The sequence below is a fragment of the Cibotium barometz genome, chromosome 30 (assembly GCF_041138505.1).
Source record: "Cibotium barometz isolate CiBa-2024 chromosome 30, ASM4113850v1, whole genome shotgun sequence".
In the NCBI taxonomy this organism is placed as follows: Eukaryota; Viridiplantae; Streptophyta; class Polypodiopsida; order Cyatheales; family Cibotiaceae; genus Cibotium; species Cibotium barometz.
The window spans coordinates 48,435,959-48,458,919 of NC_141075.1; the positions used below are offsets into that span (position 1 = coordinate 48,435,959).

The following is a 22,961-nucleotide window of genomic DNA, read 5'->3' on the forward strand; positions in this document are numbered from 1 at the left end:
TATATGAATGAACTCCAGAATATGAGAAGCTCGATGAGAAGCCTTGTGAGGAAAGGCATCTCGGTGTTATTTGCCATGAAGACAAGCCACTCAAGTGGAGTGGGATGGTTTGAGTGGTAGAAATTCCTCGACCATCTGTTGAGAAGACAACAGCCACAAATAAGTATAATTCAGATGCTTGTAGCGAGCATGCCACAAATCTGTATCCACATGAGCTACCAAGGCATGATAGCTGTGAAGAAGTTGCAGCAGATGAGATTGGGACTCAATCAAAGAGCCTCCAAAGTCCTTCAATCGATAAAGACCACCTTCTTGGATACTTGTGGCAACAATCTGCAAGGTGCCGGTGTCGATGATCTTGAGGACAGAGTTGTCGAAGTAGACACCATATCCTTTTTCCGCAGTCTGAAAAATTGAGAGAAGATTGTTGGAAAGCTTGGGAACATGAAGCACATCCCGAATGGTAGAAGACTGGCCCGTGGAAGAGTTAAGTTGCACATTACCAATCGAAGAGGCTTCCAAGTTGGAAGCATCACCAATGGACACCGTCGAAGAGCTGGGATGAATGTCATGAAGAATGGTCTTGTCAGGAGTCATTTGAGTAGTACATCCAAGATCAACCACCCAATCCATAAGACGCGAGGTGGAAGGAACAGTAGAGTTAGAGGGAAGCTCCGCAATACCGATGAAGACAGTCTTCTTGGTGGAAGAGGATTTTTGAGTTTGGATGGTGGATGAGGATTTTTGAGTTTGGATGGTGGATGAGGAGGTTTGTTGATTGGGAGGTTTCTTAGGAGAACCACGTTCTCTCTTCTTCTTGCGACAATCAGGTTGAATGTGACCTTTGAGACCACATTAATGACAAGGAAGCTCTTTATGAGAGGGATTGTTGGCAGATTTGTGGTAACCTTTGTTGCTGGTGGAAACCTTGGACTGCCATTTTCTTTTGCCCTTTGCTTGAAGAAGGGTAGATGCTTCTAGTGACTCATCTAGGGCTCCCATGGCACTTCCGGCCTGGGAGGACTAGAATGGCGTTCTTCTCTAGTTATGCAAATAGTTTCTCCCCATTTGCTTCCAGCCAGAGGGTGGGAGACGGGGCTATCAAGAGCTCTTGTTTTTTGGTGCATGAGACACATGTATTGGAGTTCAAGCATAATAATCTGGCAGGTAAAGGTCAATTTTGATAGCTATGGATCGGTTGTGTTGCAGATTCATTGCTCGGTGTAGCAGAAGCTATGGATTGGATGTGTTCCAAGTTCATTGTTCGAGGTTCTGGGACGTGATGTGCTCATTGTCCACTGTTGGGGTGAATGGAGTTCCTTGCAGGCTGGTGTGGGGATTCGGAGCCAAGCAGATTTCTTTGCTGTTCAGGGTGACATTGTGTCTTAAGAGACAGGTTGGCAGGTGCATCTTCCGCGGTGTATTCAGTATCCAGCCGGTACTTGGGTGTCCATGGTCGCGTCTTCTTTATGAGTTTTCTTCTTCCGACGTTTGCACACTATGAGATGTAGAGGGGGTGTTAGAATTTTATGTACATCTCATGTGTGGGAACATGCGCTTATATTGAGGCATGGATATTTTCTTGTGGTCGTGGCCGATTTATGAGCCAGTTGGCCAGGTCCATGGAGTTAGTTGGCCAACTCTCCCTTGCCTATATAAAGGCCTACTTCCCCTTGTTGTAATCATCCATTCCCAGTGCATTTGTACTGACTCCCATTTACTGGTTGCTTCAACCCCATAGGACTTGATCAGTGCCTACCTCTCTCTCTCTCTCTCTCCCTTCTTTGGCTATTGGGATCACTTTCAAGTTTCATGTGTGCATTTGTTTAGACGTCCATTTGTTGGCTGCTTCAACCCCTTGTAATCTCTTTGCTATGATAATTGAACTTGATCAATGCCAGATCATGGAGTCCGCAGACCAGCGCAGATTTGGCCAGTTCTTGTTAGAGAGCGCCACAAAGAGAGACTGATACGGACTCATACCACAGGGAGAGGTGGGTGACAGCGCCAGCTCACTGATTTCTTCCAGAGATCTATCCCAAATTCCAATGCCTACCCTGACATAGGAGGGGGTTACACTTCAGCGCACTGCGGACCTCCGAGCCAGACGGAGACGGAGACTGAGAGCACCAGGCTACCAGACTCCTAGACTACTTCAGAGGGAGATCACAGAGATACGGGATGATGTACCTCATGGATATGATGTAACCTTTTGGTCTCATAGGTCATTTTGGCCTTTTGAAGACGTTAATACAAATTTCTTTCTTTCTTTCTCTCTTTGACTCTCTCTTCTGTGTCTATTGTGATCACTTTCACTTGTGCACACTTTCACAAGTTGACACATGTATATACCTAGATGAGTCCAGGAACATGCCTAAATTCACCTTTTAGGAACGTGCTATACCTAGATGAGTCCAGGAACATGCCTAAATTCACCTTTTAGGAACGTGCATGTTATATACTCATGGTAGTCAACCCACAAGACTATATAACTATCAACTCCATCATGCATAGTATGAACTAGATACTACGACATCCCCACTAACGTCATCAGTGCCCAATAGTGGGTGTAGAACTGTGCATCAAGATATGCTCTCACACACACACTCCACACACACACATAAGAGCATATATTCACACAAAGCCCTTCGTACTGAGTTTCTGTCAAACCTCCGAAGATGTAGGGTAGACTCAGCCATAATGAAGCCTAGCACTAATGGAAGTAGCAAATAGAAAGAATTAGTACAGCAAATAAGTAGTTGATAGGGCAAATGCACCGCTAAAGATAGAAAGAATAAGCACAATATCAACTGCTGCAACTCGGACGAAAACTTCACAATGTGAAATTTGCATGTTCGCTAATACAGCTGAATTATATACCGAGATGAATCCAGGAACATGCCCAAATTCTCCTTTTAGGAACGTAAGTTGCATGCAACGGAAGCGGCAATAGAAATGGATGATGTCTCTGCAACAGAATACGGCTTGAAACTAGGAAACGGCATGCATTTGACATTATATAGTAGATGTAAATAGAAATAATGGAAAAAGTTTAGAGAAATAGAGGAGAAACTTGGGATAGATCATAATCTAACAGAGATAACAAGAAAAATTGTGGAAAATCAAAACTTACTAGGGGAAAATTCTCAGGTGAGATTAGGAAATGGGGAAACGGAGTTACAAAATTTCGTAACTTTGGGCTAGGAAACGGAAGTTTCCTATTACTGAGACTTGACGTCTTCACTGCAAGGTAGGCATGGACTGGGCTCCCATGGATCAAGATCCAAATGATTCTTAGCTATTAGAGGAGAGGAAAAATTTACATATAACACTCTAGACTCAAACTTGTGTATGTGTGTGTGTGTGTGTGTGCGTATTGATCTACCTGGTGATCTCCTGAAACTCACATTTATTTTTCTGGTGGTGTTGAATGACTGTGTTTTGCTGCTGTGCTGTTACAAGGATGCAGACTTTTTTATCTATCTTTTCCATGCGTATCTGATCTTGTTGAGACATACATAATTTGATGCAGGCACCCTTCTCAAGGGCCTTTGCAGTCTGTTTTAAATCAGAAGAAGCAAGCAACTGTTTATTCACGGCCGTTCATGAATGGAAGTCAGCAGGTACTCTCTGACAGCATAGATCTTTGGAAGCTTGCATCTTCTGTTTGTAAGGTAGGGATTATGGGTAACTCTTATCTTGAAAGCTAAGTCAAAGTTTAGTGATTTGTATACTAACATAGCTTTTCCTTGCTAGCAAGCATTGGGTTTGTCTGCAAAAGTTTGAACTTTTTAAGAACCTTGTGAGGATCTGGGTATTGACAAGAAGCTATGTATTGCTTTGCTTATTAAGAGGCAGATAGAAAGAAAGATTTTTTTTAACGTCTATGAAAGACCCAAACGATCGGAAACTTAAAAGTGAGTATGTATGATCCATGAATAACTGGATGTTAGAAACATGAAAAAAGAAACATCTACCAAAGGAAGAAAAACGGGCATGTACCCCTGTATACAATGAAGAAAGCCAAAGCTCATCACATGTCATCCTCCTCTTGAGTGGTGTACAATGCAGCAATGTCCACCTCCTATGGCGGTAAATCTCTATGGTGTCTTGAGGATGTCATGAATTTTGTAGTTGGCGGGTCTAGATCTCTGTGGATGGGAACGTTTTGCTCTCTGGAGAGACTGCACCCTCTCTCTGGTGGCTTTTGAGGTGCTTGGTGCCAAAAGGGTTGCGGGATCTGCTGTGACGTCTGCGCCCTCTCTGGTCCAGGCGAGTCTGGGTGGTGATCACCATGGTCATCTGGTGGAGGCCAAAAAAGTCTGTAATGGAGGTCTGAGAGGTGTCCTGCTGATCCTGCTTCCTTGAGTCCCGTCCCATCAGAAACTCCCAATGACGGCGAAACGCAATCAAGTACAAGTTCAAACACCTCTGATCTCTATATTATGTCACCCATGAGAAAGGGCCAAAACTATCTTGGAAGGGGCAACAAAATCTCCTGTGTATCTCATGGAGATGTTAAAGACACATGGAAGTCCAAACTCCACAAAGAGGGGTCCCTATAGTCCATTATTATGGAATGAGAATATGGAGGGAGAGGTGGGAGGGGGGGTCCATGGATGCTGCATTGCAGCCATGACACACACATTTTGTTCATATTTCTAGAACATTGTCATGTGAGAGGAGCAATCATTCGATTGATTGAATTGGAAGAGTTTCATTAGAGATATCTACACACACAAGGACACACCAGTTTTTGCTTTACTGGATGGCAATGACAGCAAACTAATTGAAATTAGAGATATTTACGCACACAAGGACACCACTGACCTCCTTATTGCAGAGACTGAATGATAGTAAAAGGTACAAGGGTAGATGTGGGTTGATGATAAGAAATTCTCACTATGTTCTTAGAGAGGGGGGCACTGAGTTCTCCTTTGTTATGATGGGGGAAAATGAAGTCAAGGAGGGATGGAGTGGGTGAATGTTGAAGAACACGGGAAATATGGGTGTTAAACAGGTCAATAGGATCCCTACATTACTGTTGGGACTAGCTCATGACCAGCTTCTACGCATTTTTATGCAGGCACTAGGCACACCGCTGTAATGCTGCCTTGTTATGGATTTGGTGTTTTTTGAATGTACTTGGCAGTTACATTCCCTGAACTTGTGTGTGTTTTAGTCAATAAACTGCCTTGCATGTGCTCTTTCCTTAAACACTTCTCATGGCAGGAAACAATCTGGCTAATGGTTCAACTGATAATTCGAAAAATGCAAGTAAGTTCGATAAGAAGATCGAGTCATCTTCTGCCAAATTATATTTCCATTATTATGGGCAGCTGCTGCATCAGCAAAACATGCTTCAAGATTATATGAGAACAGGTATGCTGCTGGAGCCTACATTGTTTTTTCTCTTTTTTGATATAAGCTTTGTCATTACACACACCTTTTTCTGTTGTTTTGAATACATAATAGGTAGCTATACTGCTAATCATCTGTTCAAGGAAGGTTTTATTCACTGTATTTTTCATGTTTACAGGTACTTATTATACAGCTGTTCTAGAAAACAACCTTGATTTTCAAGGACGGGTTGTTGTCGATGTGGGAGCTGGCAGTGGGATATTGTCACTCTTTGCTGCTCAGGCAATGCTCCTTGATCTTGGCTTTTTGACAGTTATCTGGGCTTTCTAAGAGCACATACAAATTCATACACAATACAAGTGCGTAACTAAGTACATGGATGGCTGTGTATATGGAGTCTAGACTGTTCAAGGACTATGACGACGGATCAATTGTGTATAAGTTATGGTGGATATTTTGAGAGGATAGTGTTGCATGCGTGGAAGCCTTGCTGTACTTGATCCAGCTCTTAGCCTACTGATTAGGAACACTGATGCAAACACAATGAATAGCCAGTAGAGAGGAGAGAGAGATGAACTAGAGGACTGAATTCTACCTTCATGGACTGACTGACTAGGACCTACCCCAGGTGGGGAACAGATGCTCTATGAATGATGATGGCCTAGCCATGCCCAACAACCTGGATGACTGCTGTTGGCCAGCTCCATGTGGTCCATGACTCAGATAAAAAGCTAAAGGCTCTGAATACTCCTGTTGACCAGCCTTTATGGTACCCATACCAGAGCACCTGCTGTCGGCCAGCTTTGTGAAACCTGATATTGGTGGACTTGCTGCTTCTTCCATGCTTGAGCCTGCTAGTGCCCTAAGTTGGTATTTCAATCAGGAATTAGATCTGAGATTAGCCATATCCATGGCTATGCACGTGACATTAACCTGTGTAATGAAGTCAGCCACCTCATCAATGTATAACCCAAATAGCGTGGGGGAAAGTGGGCATCCTTGCTTCACACCAATGGTGCTAGCAATAGTCTCGGACATACCTCCTGGGCATCTGACTCGCCCAAAACCCTGCTCATATAATGCATAGATGCCCCATGTCATATCTGCTGGTATGCCAAGAGACTACAGGCGCTGAAAGAGCCTCTCTCGTGGTACTGTGTCAAATGCCTTGCGGAAATCCACAAAGCAGCAATAGAGCTTTCTCTTCCTCACTGTGGCATGATCAATCATACATCTCAAAGTGAATACATGGTCAGTGGTAGAGAAAGCTCTCCAGAAGCCTGCCTGCCCTGATGAGCGTAAACCTGCTCGCTCAGCATATAAGCTAAGCTCTTGCTCCAACACTGCACCATAGAGTTTGGCCAACACGTGGCCAACCGTAACCGTCCTGTAGTTGCTCAGATCGAGCATATCCCCTATTTTGTGGATCGGCACAATGCTGTGTATCGTCCACTCCGTAGACAAACCCTCTACTAGCGCCTTGTTAAACAGGTGTTCAAGAAAAGGAGCCAAAGAATCTACTGCATTTATGAGATGCTCACCCTGTAGGCCCATATGGTTAGCGGCCCGTCCATGCTGCAGGCGGCGGATAGCGTCCTTTACCATATAGAGTGGGTAAAGAAGCTAGTTGTGGTAGGTCGAGGCTCTTGTGGTTGAGGTATAGGTGGCTGTTGTGGGGCGTGGTATAGGCCCTCTGCATATGTGTGCCATGTCTGTGGGTCTGCAATGGGTGTCGGTGTCCAGGGCTCTCTGAAGTGCCGCCATGAGATAGGGCTATCTCTACTCATGAAGAAATGGAAGATCTCTAGCTCCTGTATTTCTGCGAAGGCCCGCCTTTTGCGGCGAGTAAGTCTCCTCATCTCTCTCCTCGACTCCTGCTCCGTGATGGCTCCCAAGGCTCTCTGTATGCAGAGCCCGTGAGTATAGGGCTCTGCACTCGTCATCATACCATCTGTTTTGGGGCATAGTCCCAGATCTCGCTGGGAAGCTCTGTAATGCAGCCGTGTGTAGGAGTGATGCCAGCTGGGCTGTAATGGTATCCATAGGTGCCAGGGGATCCATGAGTAGGAGCCCATCCTCTACTCTGCAAGTGTATATGTCTCCCATGTCATATGTGAAGTAGATGGTAGTGTGTGGCGTCGGTATGTGGGGGGTTGGTGATATTGGTGATCTGGCTAGTGAAAATGCCAAGTATGTATGATCTGCCCCAATAGGACGAGGTGGGATGAAGAATGAGGTGACAAGCTGTGATGCCTCCAAAGACCCCATAATGTAGTCTACCACCGTGCCTCCGGTCTGTGTATGACCCCCATGTGGGAAGCATGTCAGCCCTCTTGATCCCAACCACTGTAGCATCTCATTATAAATAACGAGACGATGCCTGGCTCCCAACACTAGTAAGTGGTCCCCATAATGTCCTATGTCTGGTCCAGTGTCCTCTAATGCCCGACTAGCCCCTATCTCCTCTGGATCCACAGGGTGGAGGATCTCCATGTCATCATAGTCATACACCTCACACTGTCTGCTCTGTGTGTGGGCATTGAAGTCACCCGTAAGAAATACTTCCCCTAGTGTAGAATAATGCATAATCTGCTCTGACAGACAAGTGTATGGCGAGGCTCCTGTCTCCTCTTGTGGCATGTCCTGTGTAATGACATAGGAGGATCTTGATGGAGAAAAGTAACATAGAGCTATGTATATAACCCTGTTCTGTGAGAGTTGTAAGCTGATCCACATGTATCTGGCCTCTGGATCCTGTGCTACCACTCTCAGTCTCCCCTGTAGCTCCCGTCTGAATAGAACTGCCACTCCCCCCAACCCTCTCGAGGTACCCTGGCGTGTGGTCCTCATGTATGCTGACTCCCACTGGAATCTCTCTACTCGAGGTAGCCCTCTCTCTTGTCTCTGTTAGAAGTATAATGTCTCTCCTCACCATAACATGCTCCAGTCGTCCAGGCTGCAGCCATAGTGAACCATTACAGTTCCATACTGCCATGTGTATCTCTGTCAGTGGCCTGGTCTGTGTCCCATAGGCCCCAAACCGCTAATCCATGGGCCGGCCATCAATGATGACCCGACCATCTCGATAGAAGGCCTTCTTGCCTTCTCTCCTCGCGTGTAAGACTCATGGCATGCAAGCTCTCCTATGCTCTAGCTGCATCCTTGTGAGATCATCATCCAAGAAAATAGCAGCTCCCTCTAAGCCTCGTAGTATGACCCTCTTCCTCATGAAGGTGACCCTCTCCGTCTCTCCTGCAAACTGTACGATGAGGGCTTGCTTGCGTGTTGACTCTTTCCCGTCTCTCCATGCTTTGGTGAAGGGGAGAGGGTCCTCTTCCCTGTAGCCTAGCTTCAGGCATAGAAGCTGTCCATCTTCTCGGGAGTGGAGTTGGGTGTCTCGGCTATACCTGTGACTTGAATGTTGAGGCGGCGGTCATGCCTCATCTTCTCCTCCTCAATGGTGGTGTGAATGATTTGATGTTCTTCCCTTTGAGTCTCCTCCCTCACTTCTTTACGGATGTTCTTTTTAACCACCTCAACCCATCCTGACTGCTTGGCTTCGAGTTTTCCCTCCATGTCCATTTTGATCTCCTTGGAGATCTCTTCTTTGATGGCCGTGAGAGTGTTGTCATTGATCTCCCCTTCCTCCTCCTCGGTGTTCTTGACGGCTACCAGTTCCACTTTCAATGCACTCACCTCCTCCTTGAGTGCTGTGTTCTCTTGTTTAAGGTACGTGACCCGTGCTTCGAGGGCCATGATGTGCCGGTGTAGTTTGTTCTCCACCTCATTGAGGTTGAAATCGGATGTCTTCTTGTTCTCCTTGATTAGCGCCTTCATTGCCATCTCGAGGGCCTCGAGTTTCTCTTGGAGACTCGGGGCCATTCCTCGAGATTACTCTACAGCCCTTCCCACAGGCAGGGAGGAGAGAAAGAAAGAAAGAAAGTAGGGTAGGCATTGGGATAGATCTCTGGAAGAAATCAGTGAGCTGGAGCTGTCGCCCACCTCTCCCTGTGGTATGAGTCCGTAGCAGTGTCTCTTTGTGGCGCTGTGTCTCTAGCAAGAACTGGCCAAATCTGCGCTGGTCTGCGGACTCCATGATCTGGCGGAGTGAGGGATGTCCACTGAAGATGGTGGTGTATCTCTCTCTAATGACACTATATGCTTTGCATCTGCATACATAATGTTCCTCACTCTCAACCTCCTCCTGGCATAGTCTGCATATCCTCTCTGCTCTGGGGATCCGTGCTGCCCTACCTGCCTCAATCTCAAATTGGTGTGATGACACTCTGAGCTAGGCAATCACCACTCGGGCATTGTGAGGCATGTACACATCCATGTATCTAGGTCTTTGTATGAATCCATCCGCTGAGATACGCATAAACTGATCTCTGTAGTATAGCATCTTCGGCGGTAGAGGCTGACTGGGTGTAATCCAAGTCTCTTGAGTGTATCGCTGCCATAAATCTTGTCGAAGGACTCTGTTCCTCTCACTGTGAGAGAGCTGGATGTGTGGTGCATGTATATCATATTGGAAAGGTGGCAGGTGATCTATGTCAAGACCATGCTGAGTGAGCCACTGTAGCATTTGTGAATACCATGATCTCCTATCTCCTATCTCCACTCTCTGCGAGCTGCCGGGACGCCTCAAAAGCTCTATGTGAGAATCGATCTGATGGCATATCTCTGATCCTCTGTATGAAGCAGATCGTCTGGAAGAGGGCCTCTACTAGCATAGGAGGTGCAGCAAACTCCGTCCGGACAATGTCATGTGGGACGGAGGGTTTGCTGCGGATCATCCGTGAGAGCATGAGAATCTGATTCCTCTCTATCTAAGACCATTTGGAGGTGGTGAGCCCAGGTGCCCATACTGCTGCAGCATACATCAAAGCAGGGGTGACTAGTGTGTCAAACAAACACCCCTTTGTGCGGGGCTCCTGGAAGTGTGCCTGGTGACACTGTCTCTCTAGCATGGCCAGAGCTGCATACCCTCGTGTGAGTCTATCCCTGGCTGCCTATGCCATAGTAAATCTTCCTGGTGGAGTCGTAAATGTAATCCCTAGGTACACATATGAGTCTACCACCTCTACCTGTCCTCTTGCTAGTGTGAATATGGCTTGTCGTCGAACCGGCCCTAAGGTGTGGAAAATCATGACCTTGGTTTTCCCAAGGTTCACTGTAAGCCCCCTCTGTGTGCAGAAGTCATGGAGTGCATGGAGATGGTGCTGTAGTCCCATCCGCTACTCAGAGACGAGAATAATATCATCTGCATATAGCATAATGTGGGCTGTGGTACCTGAGATGTCTACCCCGTCCCCACCACTTGACCAATGAAGTCAGCCACCTCATCGATGTATAGCCCAAATAGTGTAGGAGAGAGTGGGCATCCTTGCTTCACACCTATGGTGCTAGCAATAACATCAGATAGCCCCCCAGGGCATCGTATGCGCCCGAAGACGTGCTCATATAAAGCATAGATGCCCCAAACCATCTTTGATGGGATCCCCAATGACTGTAGGCGTTGGAAGAGTCTCTCTCGTGGCACCGTGTCAAATGCTTTGCAGAAATCCACAAAGCAGCAGTATAATCTCTTCTTTTGCGCCCTAGCTTGGTTAATCAGACATCTCTGAGTGAATATATGGTCAATAGTGGAGAAAGCTCGTCGGAATCCAGCCTACCCTGGTGCGCGCAGTCCCTCCTTCTCTGCATATGAGCTCAACTCTGCCTCGAGCACTGCGCCATAAAGTTTGGCCAATGTATGACCAATCATGATAGTCTTGTAGTTGCTGGGGTCTAGCATGTCTCCCGCTTTGTGGAGAGGCACGATGGTGTGCATAGTCCACTCAGCTGGTAGGCCCTCCACTAGTGCCCTATTAAAGAGGTGAGCAACAAAGGGTCCCAATGTGTCAGCTGCAGAAATAAGATGCTCACTCTGTATACCTACGTGGTCAGCCGATCCCCATGCTGTAACTGGCGGATAGCTCTCTCTACCATCGAGGCGGTAAAGAAAGTAGAGGTGGTAGGGTGGGATTCTTGTGGCTGTGGTATGAGGGATATGGTAAGAGGCTCTTTGCATATGTGTGCCATGTGTGTGGATCCTCAATCGGGGTACGAGGGCGAGGCTCTCTCATCCTGCGCCATACAGTGATTGCATCTCTGCTCATGAGTCGGTGGTATATATCCCAGTACTAGTACTGTGCCTCCTCATATGCACGCCTCTTACGGCGTGTGAGGATCCTCATCTGTCGGCTCGCCTGTCTCTGTGTAATGGCAGTGCTTTCTGGGCACGGAGGTGCTCTGGACTCATCATCATACCACCGATTCTGGGGCATGCTCCCAGATCTATCGGTGTGTGCAATGTGTGTATGATGGGGGAAGCTGCGGGTGGCGGCCGTATGTAGTAGAGATGACAGCTGGGTGGTGAGTGTGTCTAGAGGTGACAGGGGATCCATCTGGAATAGCCCGTCATATACATGATGCTCATATATGTCTGCCGAGTCATGGGTGCAGTAGAAAGTTGTATGCGATGCCTGTGTGGGCTGTGTGGGTGCTGGTGTAGAGCTCGCCAGTGACAGTAAGAGGTACGTGTGATCCGCACCAATAGGATAGGGGGGGGGATGGTGAAAGATGTCACTGCCTGTGGTGTCTCCATGGACCCCATGATGTAGTCCACTGTGCTGCCCCCCCCCCCCCCCCCCCCCCCCCCCGCGATCGTGGAAAGCATGTCAGTGCTCCTGAATCTTGCCACTGTCTCATCCCGTTATAAATAATGAGATGGTGTCGCGCTCCCAGCTCAAGTAAGTGATGACCATATCTGGTGTTATCCGGCCCCATGTCCTAACACCCTGCAAGCTCCCGTGTCCTCCACCTCTAGTGTGTGCATCACCTCGGGGTGCTTGAAATCATAAATGTCGCACTGTCGGCTCCGTGTCCGTGCATTGAAGTCCCCCATAAGGAGGACTTCCCCCAGGTTGGAGTAGTGTATGATCTCATCTGAAAGGGCTGCATATGGTGACTCTCCCAATGGCCCTGTGTCCTCCTCCTCGCCTCTACTCTTATCCTCTGCTGTCATGGCATATCTCGATCCTCTAGGAGAGAAGTAGCATAGAGCAATGTATAACACCCTGTTTGCTGAGAGCTGCAGTCTAATCCACATGTATCTAGCCTCCTGGTCACGTGCTACCACCTGTAGGCGCTCCTGTAGCTCTCGCTTGAAGAGTACCGCTATACCTCCAGATCCTCTCGATGTGCTCTGCTGTGTGGTCCCCCTGTATGTAAACTCCCACTGATAGCCCTCTACTTTGGGTAGCCCCCTCTCTGGGCTCTGGTGCGTCTCTGTAAGTAGTATGATGTCCCGTCCCTCCATGACGACCTCCATCCTCCCAGGATGTGTCCAAAGTGCTCCATTGCAGTTCCAAACTGCTATGTGTATCTGTGAATCTGGATCCTCCATAACCGATGTCCCATAGGCCGCCTAGCGCTAATCGGTGGCCTTGCCATCGATATGACACGGCCATCGCGATAGAATGCTCTCTTGCCCTCTTTCCGGGCCTGTAGGACTCTCGGCATGCATGTTTTCCTGTGTTCTATTTGCATCCTTGTAAGGTCGTCATCCAAATAGAGAAACATATATTGATGTTTGCAAAAGACCGCAAGGGTCTATTAAACCAAAATGGTAGTACAATGTATCCATAATGAATCTGACCATGATGAATCTGAAAGAGAAAGAGAGATTGTATTATCCGTCTACAAATGACCTGAAGGGTCTATAAGATTTAAAAATGAGTACATACGAGACCTTAAATGAGTACACATAATTCATGAATAACTAGATGTAAAAAACGAGGAAAAAAATAAAAATGCGCCAAACAAAATAGGCCCGCGTACTATGTGAGCCTCCTTGTGATCATCTTAATGTTATACTTTGTATTCATTTCTAGCCCGTGGGCATTTTTTTTGTGTGTGTATTCTTGGTCAAGCACACTTTGTGTGGTATGGATGCTTGATCAAGAGAGAGTGTTGAGAAATATGGGTGAGGGAGAAACAATGCTGGATTACATTGCTTGAACCAAGTATCTCCATATGAGATGCAACCAAGTATTTCCATATGATTTATCGCTCATTGATTGATCAATGATCGGTCTTAAGTGAGGCAATAGAGCTCGTGAATACAAAAAGGAGGGGTCAAAACTCTCTTCCTCCTGAATGGTGTATAGTGCAACAATGTCCCCACGTCTTGTAACGGTACATCTCTATGCATCTGAGGATGTCTTCGACCTGTAGCTGGTGGGTCTAGGTCTCTTGGGGCAGGGGACATTGGGCCCTTTTGAGAGATTGTGCCTTCCTTGGCGGTGACTCCTTGTGTGTGTTGCCAAAGAGTCGTGGGCTCGGTTGCGATATCTATACATGCACATCATGGACTTGATTATTTCTGACTTCTAATTTGTTGTGTTGTTAGACAATTATGAACAAAACTTGTGCCGTCAACACAGAAATCTTTTATAACTTGTTTGATCTTACCTTGATTATATTCATCCTGTCAAAAACGAGTATGGTTTTGTGTGAGCCCTTGTTTTATGTCTTTATATACTCATGTATTGGCATCTTTCATCTTTCTGTATTTTGATGTTCCAAATGAGCAGGCTGGTGCCAAACATGTTTATGCAGTGGAAGCATCAGGAATGGCAGAACATGCTCGCAAACTGATTGCAGGAAATCCTGCTTGGAGCTCTGTCATAACTGTGAGTTTTCTTTAGCTTTGAGGATTTCTTCTGTTCACAAACAAGTGCTTTGCCCAACGATCCTTGGCAGGCTGCAGCTATTGACTGCAGGTTGTGGTTACTGATTTAGGTAATTCATGGAAAGGTTGAAGAGGTTGAGCTTCCTGAGAAAGCGGATATCTTGATTTCAGAGCCCATGGGTGAGCACCATATCATTGTTGCTTTTGAACCTGTGTTTGTGGCATATTGGGGGGACTTGCAGAGAGCCTTACAGATCTTTCGTTTAGAATTGTAACTTGGATAAAGCATTCTGAACTAGCTACCTTCTCGACAAGGATGTGATTTGCTCTAGCTGAGGTGGTATGCTGTGGTTATCGAGAAAAAGATTCCTTTGTTTTGATCAATCAAGAATCCTTTAAGTTTTGAATTTTGGATACTGAAGTGAGTGGATATTTATATGTTCTTGGGTGTTCTGATCAGAATTTGCTACTGTGTAGGAGATTGTTGTAAATGTGTGTCATAATGGGGATAAATTTGTGTTTTTGTGTGGCTGATCATTTAAGTTAATATTTTAGTTGCTTGGTCATGTTGCAACAGGAACCTTACTTGTGAATGAACGCATGCTGGAGTCTTACATTATTTCAAGGGACCGTTTCCTTAATCCAAATGGAAAAATGTTTCCATCTCTTGGAAGGTCTATCTGATACTCTTCACCAGGATTTGTTTGTGTACAGTTGCTTCTTGGCTCCTGTAACCTGTTTATCCTGTTTATGTGCTGTCAAGTGACAAATAAAGGCTATACAAACAGACAATTATTTGACTTGATTCTTATGGGTTATCTTATTGCTATTCTCATCTTCATTAGCCATTAAACCAGTGGCGAATAAGGAGGCACATTTTGCATGCCCCTCTTGGATCTACCCCTACTACACCCCCCCCACCCCTTACCCCCCCCCCCCCCCCCCCCCCCCCCACACACACACACACACGCAAAAAAAAAAGAAAAAAAAAGGAAAAAAAAAACACACACTCACACACACACCCAGCCACCCAAAAAAGGGAGAATCCTTTACGCAATTGATTGACAGCTTGCACAAGAAATTAGAAGAACTAAACTTTATTACTGTAACTACCACAACAGATGGTGGCCCAAAGAGACGCCATGATTCCCAGAGAATATTACAAGCTGCACCCCTCAAATTGTGAACATGTCCCGGATGTGAGCCAGACCTTCACAAAGCTGTTACATCCATCTTGGTACCGTCTGCTTTTGAAACCAGGATGCAGGGCATCCAACTTCTCAAACATGACTGCTCCTGATAAAGAGTCTTACAAACAAGAGACACACTTTTTTTTTGGGTAAAAAAATATGTTCTATTGCTTCACTAAACAAAGAAAGAAGTCCTCAAAAATGAGGCAAACTTCTTGAAGAACAGCCACACAAGTTAAAAACACTGAAAAAACAAAGCCAACTGGCCATCATTCATTTGATCCAGATGGATGCTGTCAAACAAAGACTGATGCAAGGATTGATGAAAGTAGTGATAGCGTGCAATCCTTGGGGATGGAAAATCAACTTGTTTCTTGCATGCCATATTATCCACAAAGCCCAATATCTAGTCTAGATTAGAAAGGGTTGTGCATGATCGCCACCTGCCAAACAACCAAAAAAATCTAGAGAAGGAATACCCCGGGAATCTGAGTTTAAGAGAATGTGAAATTTGCCAATGTAATTTTTGGTTTGCAGAAAAGACCAAAGAAGATGCATCATTGTTTTCTTTATTCAACGACAAGAGGGGCATTTCGGAGCAACTATGTGCCTTTTTTCAAGAAATTCTTTAACTGGGAGCACTCCCAACAAGCATTGCCATAAAAACAATCTAGATTTGGGTGGCAATTTACTATGCTAGATTTTCTTTAGGTTTTGTTTCCACCAACGGGCTGTCTTAGTAAGGAGCCAAATCTTACTATGACAAACCAAGGTGTAGGAATAATCAACCTATAGATCAAAGCAGTTGAGACATGAGAGAAAGAGAAACTAGGATAAGGTCCAGGATCTTCCCTATGGAAAATCCAATCCTGTGTTCTTTTACCATCCGAAACAACCGTAAGAGGAGTAAAAGGCTACAATTGTTCGTGTAACATGCACCATAAAGACCTGTAGTGCATACCCAACTGCCAACGGCTTTGTGCTCGAGGAAAGGACATAACATTTTCTTCATCATCAACATCTTGGCAAACCCGAATGCCTTTTGTAGAAAGAAATTAAGCTGAATGGAGAGCCAAGGAGCAAGGAAAAAACGGCTCCAAAAAACCCTTTCTTGTCTCAAAGTTTTGCCAGGCTCATGAGGTCTACCTGACCACTGAATATATTGCAAAACAAGGTTCCAGTCTGCAAGAAGATGAGAGACGTAAGGGCATCCGGAAATCTTACCCTCCACACAGCCAAATACAAATTCCCAGTGAGTTAGCTGCCATTTGCCAAATGCATATGTGTTCACATTAAAGCAAAGAATTGCAATCATAAGCGTGCAGAGTTGTTGCACGAGAAAAGTTGGAAGCAGAGTTGCTTTGCGTGCCAGAACATGATAATGGATATTCAAAATGTTAAGCCCTCCACGCATTTTTGGTGAGCATATGAACTCATACTTAAGGAGACGCAAGGCCTTCTTATAATGATAATTTTGCCAATAGATTTCAATGCTTTTTGTCATAAAACAAGAGATTTGGTTTTTAGACCATGCCAAAAGAGGGAGAAAAAACTGAACGTAAGCCATCAAAGTCGGTTGAACTAATCTCAATCTGACATGAAGTGGCGAAGTAGAAAGTGTCCAATATTCCAATTTAATCGTAAGTTTTGGCAGCACCCAATCTGTAGCATCACGAAGTGAAAGATTCCATCCCACAATATATCTCATGTAATCTGTCAACCTCAGTGAGCTTATCCATATATGTCAGGAAGGGATGAGTAGCATCTCATGTAATCTGTGAACCTTAGTGAGCTTTTCCATATATGTCAGGAAGGGATGAGTAGCAATAGCATATAGCAAGGCACTGAGAGGGGGACCTTGTCGAGCATATCTACTCAAAACCCATTGAGAGAATAAGCCCTTTTCCAAAATGCAGTTGGTAGTGCTATCTCGATACAACCAATAAATTATGTTTTGCATTTTTGAATTGAAGCTCAACTTCGCCATGACTTTTGCAATGTAAACCCATCGGACTATATCAAGAGCCTTAGCAATGTCAGACATGTAATAAGATCACATCCTTCTTGGTATATTTTGCATACTCTTATGTCAATATAGACATTAGCAATGCTATATGTTATTTGTCTACGAGGCACAAAACCATATTGCGTTGGATGGATACCCCTATTCAAGATCTTTTTGAGGCGATTAGTGATCAATTTATAAATCATTGGCATCAAGGTAATAGGATGCCAATTAGAAAGTTTTGACACAAATCCTTTTTTTAGCACCAGTCTTATCAGTCCCTCCTGCCAAATAGAAGGCATGACACCCGAATTCCAAGTCTCATTGATCACAAGCAAAAGTGACTCTTCAAGTATAGGCTTGTAAGTCACATAAATGATTAAAATCCCATGATACTCATAATTTGTGACCATCTTTCAGGCCTATCCATGCCAGTGAATACTTCAGCTTAACCCCTTATTCTGTGGAAAAATCCCCGTTCTCACCTTGGTTCTATTCTGTGTGTGTGGGCTTCCCACAAAACACTGATCAAAGTTGGTGAAGGAACCAAATGGTGACACCCGGCCTGGAAAAAAGAGAATCATAGCTAGTTCAGAGAACTTCTTTACTTGGGAAGAATTACATTCTTTGGGATAGTGCACTTTAGTGTGGGGTTGGGCTTCTCGCACTTTGCACCCCAGAAATCCTAATGTAGCACGTCATAAAGAAATTGCGCAACAGGATCCTCATGCCTTTGCTTCTTGCGATCAGTGCCATCAACAAGTTTTTCATGTCTTCTTTCGTAGTGGATTACTTGTTCCTGTGGTCTCATGGTGTCAAGAAAAAAACCAAGCGCATCCGTAGCTGCAGAATTGAGAAGTGGTGCTTGCTAACTAATCTTGGAAGCGAAATTCTAGAAGATAGAGAAAGTATAGAAAAGAGCGAGCGAAAGGAAAGGGATGGCTAGAGAAAGTAGCGCTTGCAGAACGTTGCCTGCACCAGAAAAAGCCGACTAAACCGATTGGAATACACGCACGCACGCACGCGCGCGCGCACGCACACGCACAGAGTTGCACACAATTTCACAAACATATACATTGAAGTCTTGAAGCTGAGAAGAAGCAAAGGCGGCTGTGAACAAGTAAAGGTGACCGGTAGGCGGAAAGGGATTAGCTGCAGAAGAACATCCAACAAAAGCCAAAAGGGGCTTCTTCCCACTGGAGGAAGTGGTGATAGCAGTTAGCAAGAAGAACCGACAGGAAACATGGCTTACACGGAAAGGTCATGTCCCCACCTCTCGCCAGACACAGACAAGCACTAGGGTCAGGGTTTGAAAGGGGAAACGAGAACACAGAGCAATTGGCTGTTCTAGTCCATACACTCCATATAGTATACACACCATACCTCACACACACCCTCTCTCTCTCTCTCTCTCTCTCTCTCTCTCTCTCTCTCAGACATTGTATTAGATCCACCAATTGTTGTAACCTTTTTGGTCTCATAGGTCATTTTGGCCTTCTGAAGACGTTAATATATCATTTCATTTCTCTCTCTCTCTCACACACACACACACACTTTTTTTTTTTTTTTTTGTAAAGCTTCATGTCATTAATTACAGGTGGGAAACCTCAAAACGAGGAAAACCCACCAAAAAGACCATATACAAGGGAAACTACTAGAGTGTTCACTATGTTCAGTGTGAACATAGTTAAACATCTAAAAACAATCTGTAAAAAGAGGATACAGAGATGAGTCTATCTCATGAAGAGAGAGACAGTCATATAAAGATTGCTGAAGAGAGGAACGGAAGAATGAGTAAGCATCCAAATGAGGCCCAGCAAAAACTATCCTGTTGCGAGACTCCCACGTAGTCCATAAAGCCCAATAGCGAACCCAATCAAAGAAGACTTTATAGGATCTAAGGGGTGAAGGGAGAAGGCCGAAGATCCAAAAGTATTTCCCAAAGGGTGCCTGTCGGAAGCGGGCTCTCAAACGTGTAGCAATCCGATCCAATAAAGTCCTGGTGAGAGGACAACTCCATAAAAGATGAAAGACTGTCTCTTGAGAAGCACCACAACTATGACAAGTTGAAGGTGCCAAAAGTCGCCTAGCCAAGAAAAGGCCGACTGGCAAGACTCCAATCAAGCATCTCCATAAAAACAGTTTACTTTTCAAAGGTAGACTGCATTTCCAAAGAGAATGAAGCCGCTGTTTCCACCAAGCCTGACTTTTATGAAGATGCCAAATCTGATTTGCATGTTCTTGAACCCAAGAAAAAATGAACCGAAAGTTTAGCAATTGATAAAGGGCCTCGTGCAGGTTGTTCTCTTTTAAGGCTCCAATCAACCAAACGATCAGAACGATCCAAATCTGCAATTGGTTCAAAAGGAGCAAGAAGCTCTCGAATAAGCTGCCAGATTGATCTATAATGCATCCCCAGACCAAATTTCGTGGCGGCAACCACAAAAGAAAGCACATGGCCAGCAGCATCCAAAACATCATCAATAAGATAAACTCCTTTCTTTGAAAGGAAATATGCCTTCCTAGGCTCACGTAGAGCCAGGGGTACATCAAAAACCTTCGACCAATGAATACTCTCAAGGTGAAGCGAAGAAGATTGCGCATTAAACCTCGGATTCCAAAAAAGATATTGCGTAATCTGTTTCCAGGCAAAAATTAACTTAGATGAAAGAGGGCAGCCGACAATCTTTCCATTGAAATGGCTGAAAATTGCATCCCAATACGTAACAGTCCACTTTCCAAAAGCAGGTGAAGACATAGACATACACATATGACCCAACATAATAGCCCATGGCTGGCGTTGTTGTACAAATTCCAACAGCAAAGTGGATTTACGAGCAAGCACATGAAAATGAATATTCAATATGTTCAAGCCACCATGTATCTTTGGAGAACACATCTTTGGCATTGACAAAAGATGAAGACCCTTTTTACGATGTTGAGTTTTCCACACAATTGCCATTGCCAGAGACATAAACCGATCTATATCAGCTTTCCTCCACATAATCAATGGAAGAAAGAACTGTATGTAAGCCATCACAATAGCCTGCACTATCCTGAGACGTACATGAAGAGGCCAAGTGGAAAGCTGCCAATAATCAATTTTGCGATTCAATTTTAGCATAACCCATTGAATCATTTGTGAAGATGACAGCTGCCAACCCAAAGGGTAACCCAAATGACGAACGATATGTCCAGCAGGAGGTATTCCACCGGGCCACAATACATGATGCCATTGCTGTACACTAAGTGCAAGCAAGGTAGACTTACGGAAGTTTACTTTCAAACCAGCAGCCAGACCAAAAAGTTCCAAAGCCTTCATTAATCTCTGAAGATCTTGTTGCGTATTCTTGGGCATAAAAAAAGAATCATTAGCATAAGCCTGAGCCAGGAAAGTATGCCCAGCAGGAAGCTGTAAGCCATGCACTTCATCAGTGGCTTGCAAAAAATCCAAATAGCAAAGAAAAGGATGTGTAGCAATAGCAAACAACAAGGAAGTAAGCAGACAACCCTGGCGAACTGAACGTCCCAATTTCCAAGAATCTGATAGAGAAGAGCTCAAAATCAAAGAAGCATCACTATCATTATAGAGCCAATACACAATATTTTGCCACTTTGCACCGAAACCAAGAGAACTCATAGTCATAGCTATATAGTCCCAATGCACAGAATCAAAAGCTTTCTCAATATCAACCTGCAAAATGAGTACATCCTGCTTAGTGTATTTGGCATATTCAATGGCAATATAAGCATTGGCTAAATTGTCATTGATTTGCCTCCGAGGCACAAAACCATATTGCGCAGGATGCAAACCATCATGTAAAAATCCTTTAATACGATTTGCCAACATCTTAGTCAGAAGCTTATAGATGACAGGCATAAGAGTAATGGGCCTCCAATCAGAGAAAACTTCACAAAGATCCCGTTTAGGGAAAAGCTTAACCAATCCTTCTTTCCAAGAAGATGGTAGTACATCATTTGCCCAGGCTTCATTAATCATATACAGCAATGATTGTTCCAACTGAGGCCAAAAAGCATGGAAAAATTCCACTGTCAATCCATCCCATCCGGGAGATTTCCATCGACCCATTGAACGTAAAGCATCTTTAAGTTCAATATCAGTGAACGCAGATTCTAATTCCAATGCATCCTGTGGAGAAATAATGGGCTGAACATGATGCAATAAAGCATAACGAGCATCAAGTATGTCAGACGAAGTAGTTGGCGGTTTAGCAAAAAGGGCTGCAAAATGCTGACTAGCAATATATGAGAGCTCCGATAAAGAATGAGTCCATTGACCATCAGATTTTTTCACCCTTCTGATGCATTCCTTTTGTCTTGAAGCATGTAGATTTTTGAAAAAATCTTTGGAAGAGCAACCCTTATCTATGATAGCTCGATGTCGCGAACGTGTCAACCATTTTTGCAATTTTCTCTGATCATTTAGCATGAGGAAATGCTTAGCCTGCATTAAAGAATCTTGTTCATTAGTATTTAAAATCCTATACTGAGCAAGATCAGCCATGGATTGACATGTTTCTTTAGCCTGCAAGATCTGATCCCGCAAGTCGGCCATGTAATAACGACCATAATCACAGATCACAGCCTGCATGCGTTGAACAAATTGAAGCCAAGCAATGTCAATGTCCTCATGCATTTGAAGGGGCAAGGGCTCAATGGCTTGCAAAACCATTTCCTTGAAATCAGCATGCACAAGATAACTGTTGTTTTAAAGCAACAGCCTATGTTTCTGAAGAATAGAGAGATCTTGTGGCATGTCGAAATAAAGGCCTAACCATAAAGGAGAATGATCAGAGAGTAACATGGAACGATCAATCCATAGTTTGCAAACAAAATCATCATATTGGTCAGCATGTAACAAGTACCAGCGATCCAGACGTGTCCAGATATGTGGAAAAGCATTGTGGTTAAAAGTAAACCCTTGCAGATGAGGGAATACATGTTGCCATAGGTCCAAAATATTGCAAGAAGAGAGCAAATCATTCCATGTTCTGCGTTTTGCTCCAAGCATACGAGTTCTTCCAGTGGAGTTAAATTCAGGAGATGGAGCATTATTAAAATCTCCACAAAGGAATGCATTATGGAGCCAGGGATAAGCCAACATTTGTGACCATATATTTGCCCTGTCAGCTGAGCTTTGTGGTGCATAAACTGCTGCAAATTCATAAATTTGTCCATACAATAAACATTGAATGACCATCCATCTGCCAGCAGAATCATTGTAGGCCAACATTGGTTGTAGATCATGCTTAACAAGCATAAAAACTCCCGAGTAATGCTGAGTGCCCGCATAAAATATATCATAACCTGCAAAGTGACCTCATTGACCCACTAAGGTATGCTGATTGTGTTCTTGCACACACACCAGATGAGGCTGCATTTTATGTACATAGTGCCAAAACAACCTAAATTTACTTGGATCACAAAGTCCTCTAATATTGTACGAAAGACATTTTATTGGAGCATCAAACATCAAATCTGTACAAAGGTATATACAGTGAACAGCCAGCAAAATCAATGCTGCATAACAACAACTGAATCAGGGAGAGAGCCCTCGCCCTGAATCAAGAGAGACTCATGCATATTCGTATCAACACACATATCCAAAGCATTTACATCGGCATCCATACTCGAGGAAGCACCTCGA

At 44.5% G+C, this 22,961-nt stretch overlaps 1 protein-coding gene across 4 annotated transcripts in view; it reads left to right on the forward strand.

Moving 5' to 3' along the window:
• LOC147621576 (putative histone-arginine methyltransferase CARM1) overlaps window positions 1–22,961 on the forward strand; it is a 125,851-nt gene that overhangs the window by 39,902 nt on the left and 62,988 nt on the right. For all 4 annotated transcript variants that reach the window (XM_086824366.1, XM_086824367.1, XM_086824368.1 and 1 more), the window contains exons 4-9: window positions 3,533–3,623; window positions 5,233–5,382; window positions 5,540–5,643; window positions 14,001–14,099; window positions 14,209–14,278; window positions 14,676–14,772. In XM_086824366.1, coding sequence (XP_086680492.1) covers window positions 3,533–3,623; window positions 5,233–5,382; window positions 5,540–5,643; window positions 14,001–14,099; window positions 14,209–14,278; window positions 14,676–14,772 — 611 coding nt within the window. The remainder of the gene's footprint in view (window positions 1–3,532; window positions 3,624–5,232; window positions 5,383–5,539; window positions 5,644–14,000; window positions 14,100–14,208; window positions 14,279–14,675; window positions 14,773–22,961) is intronic.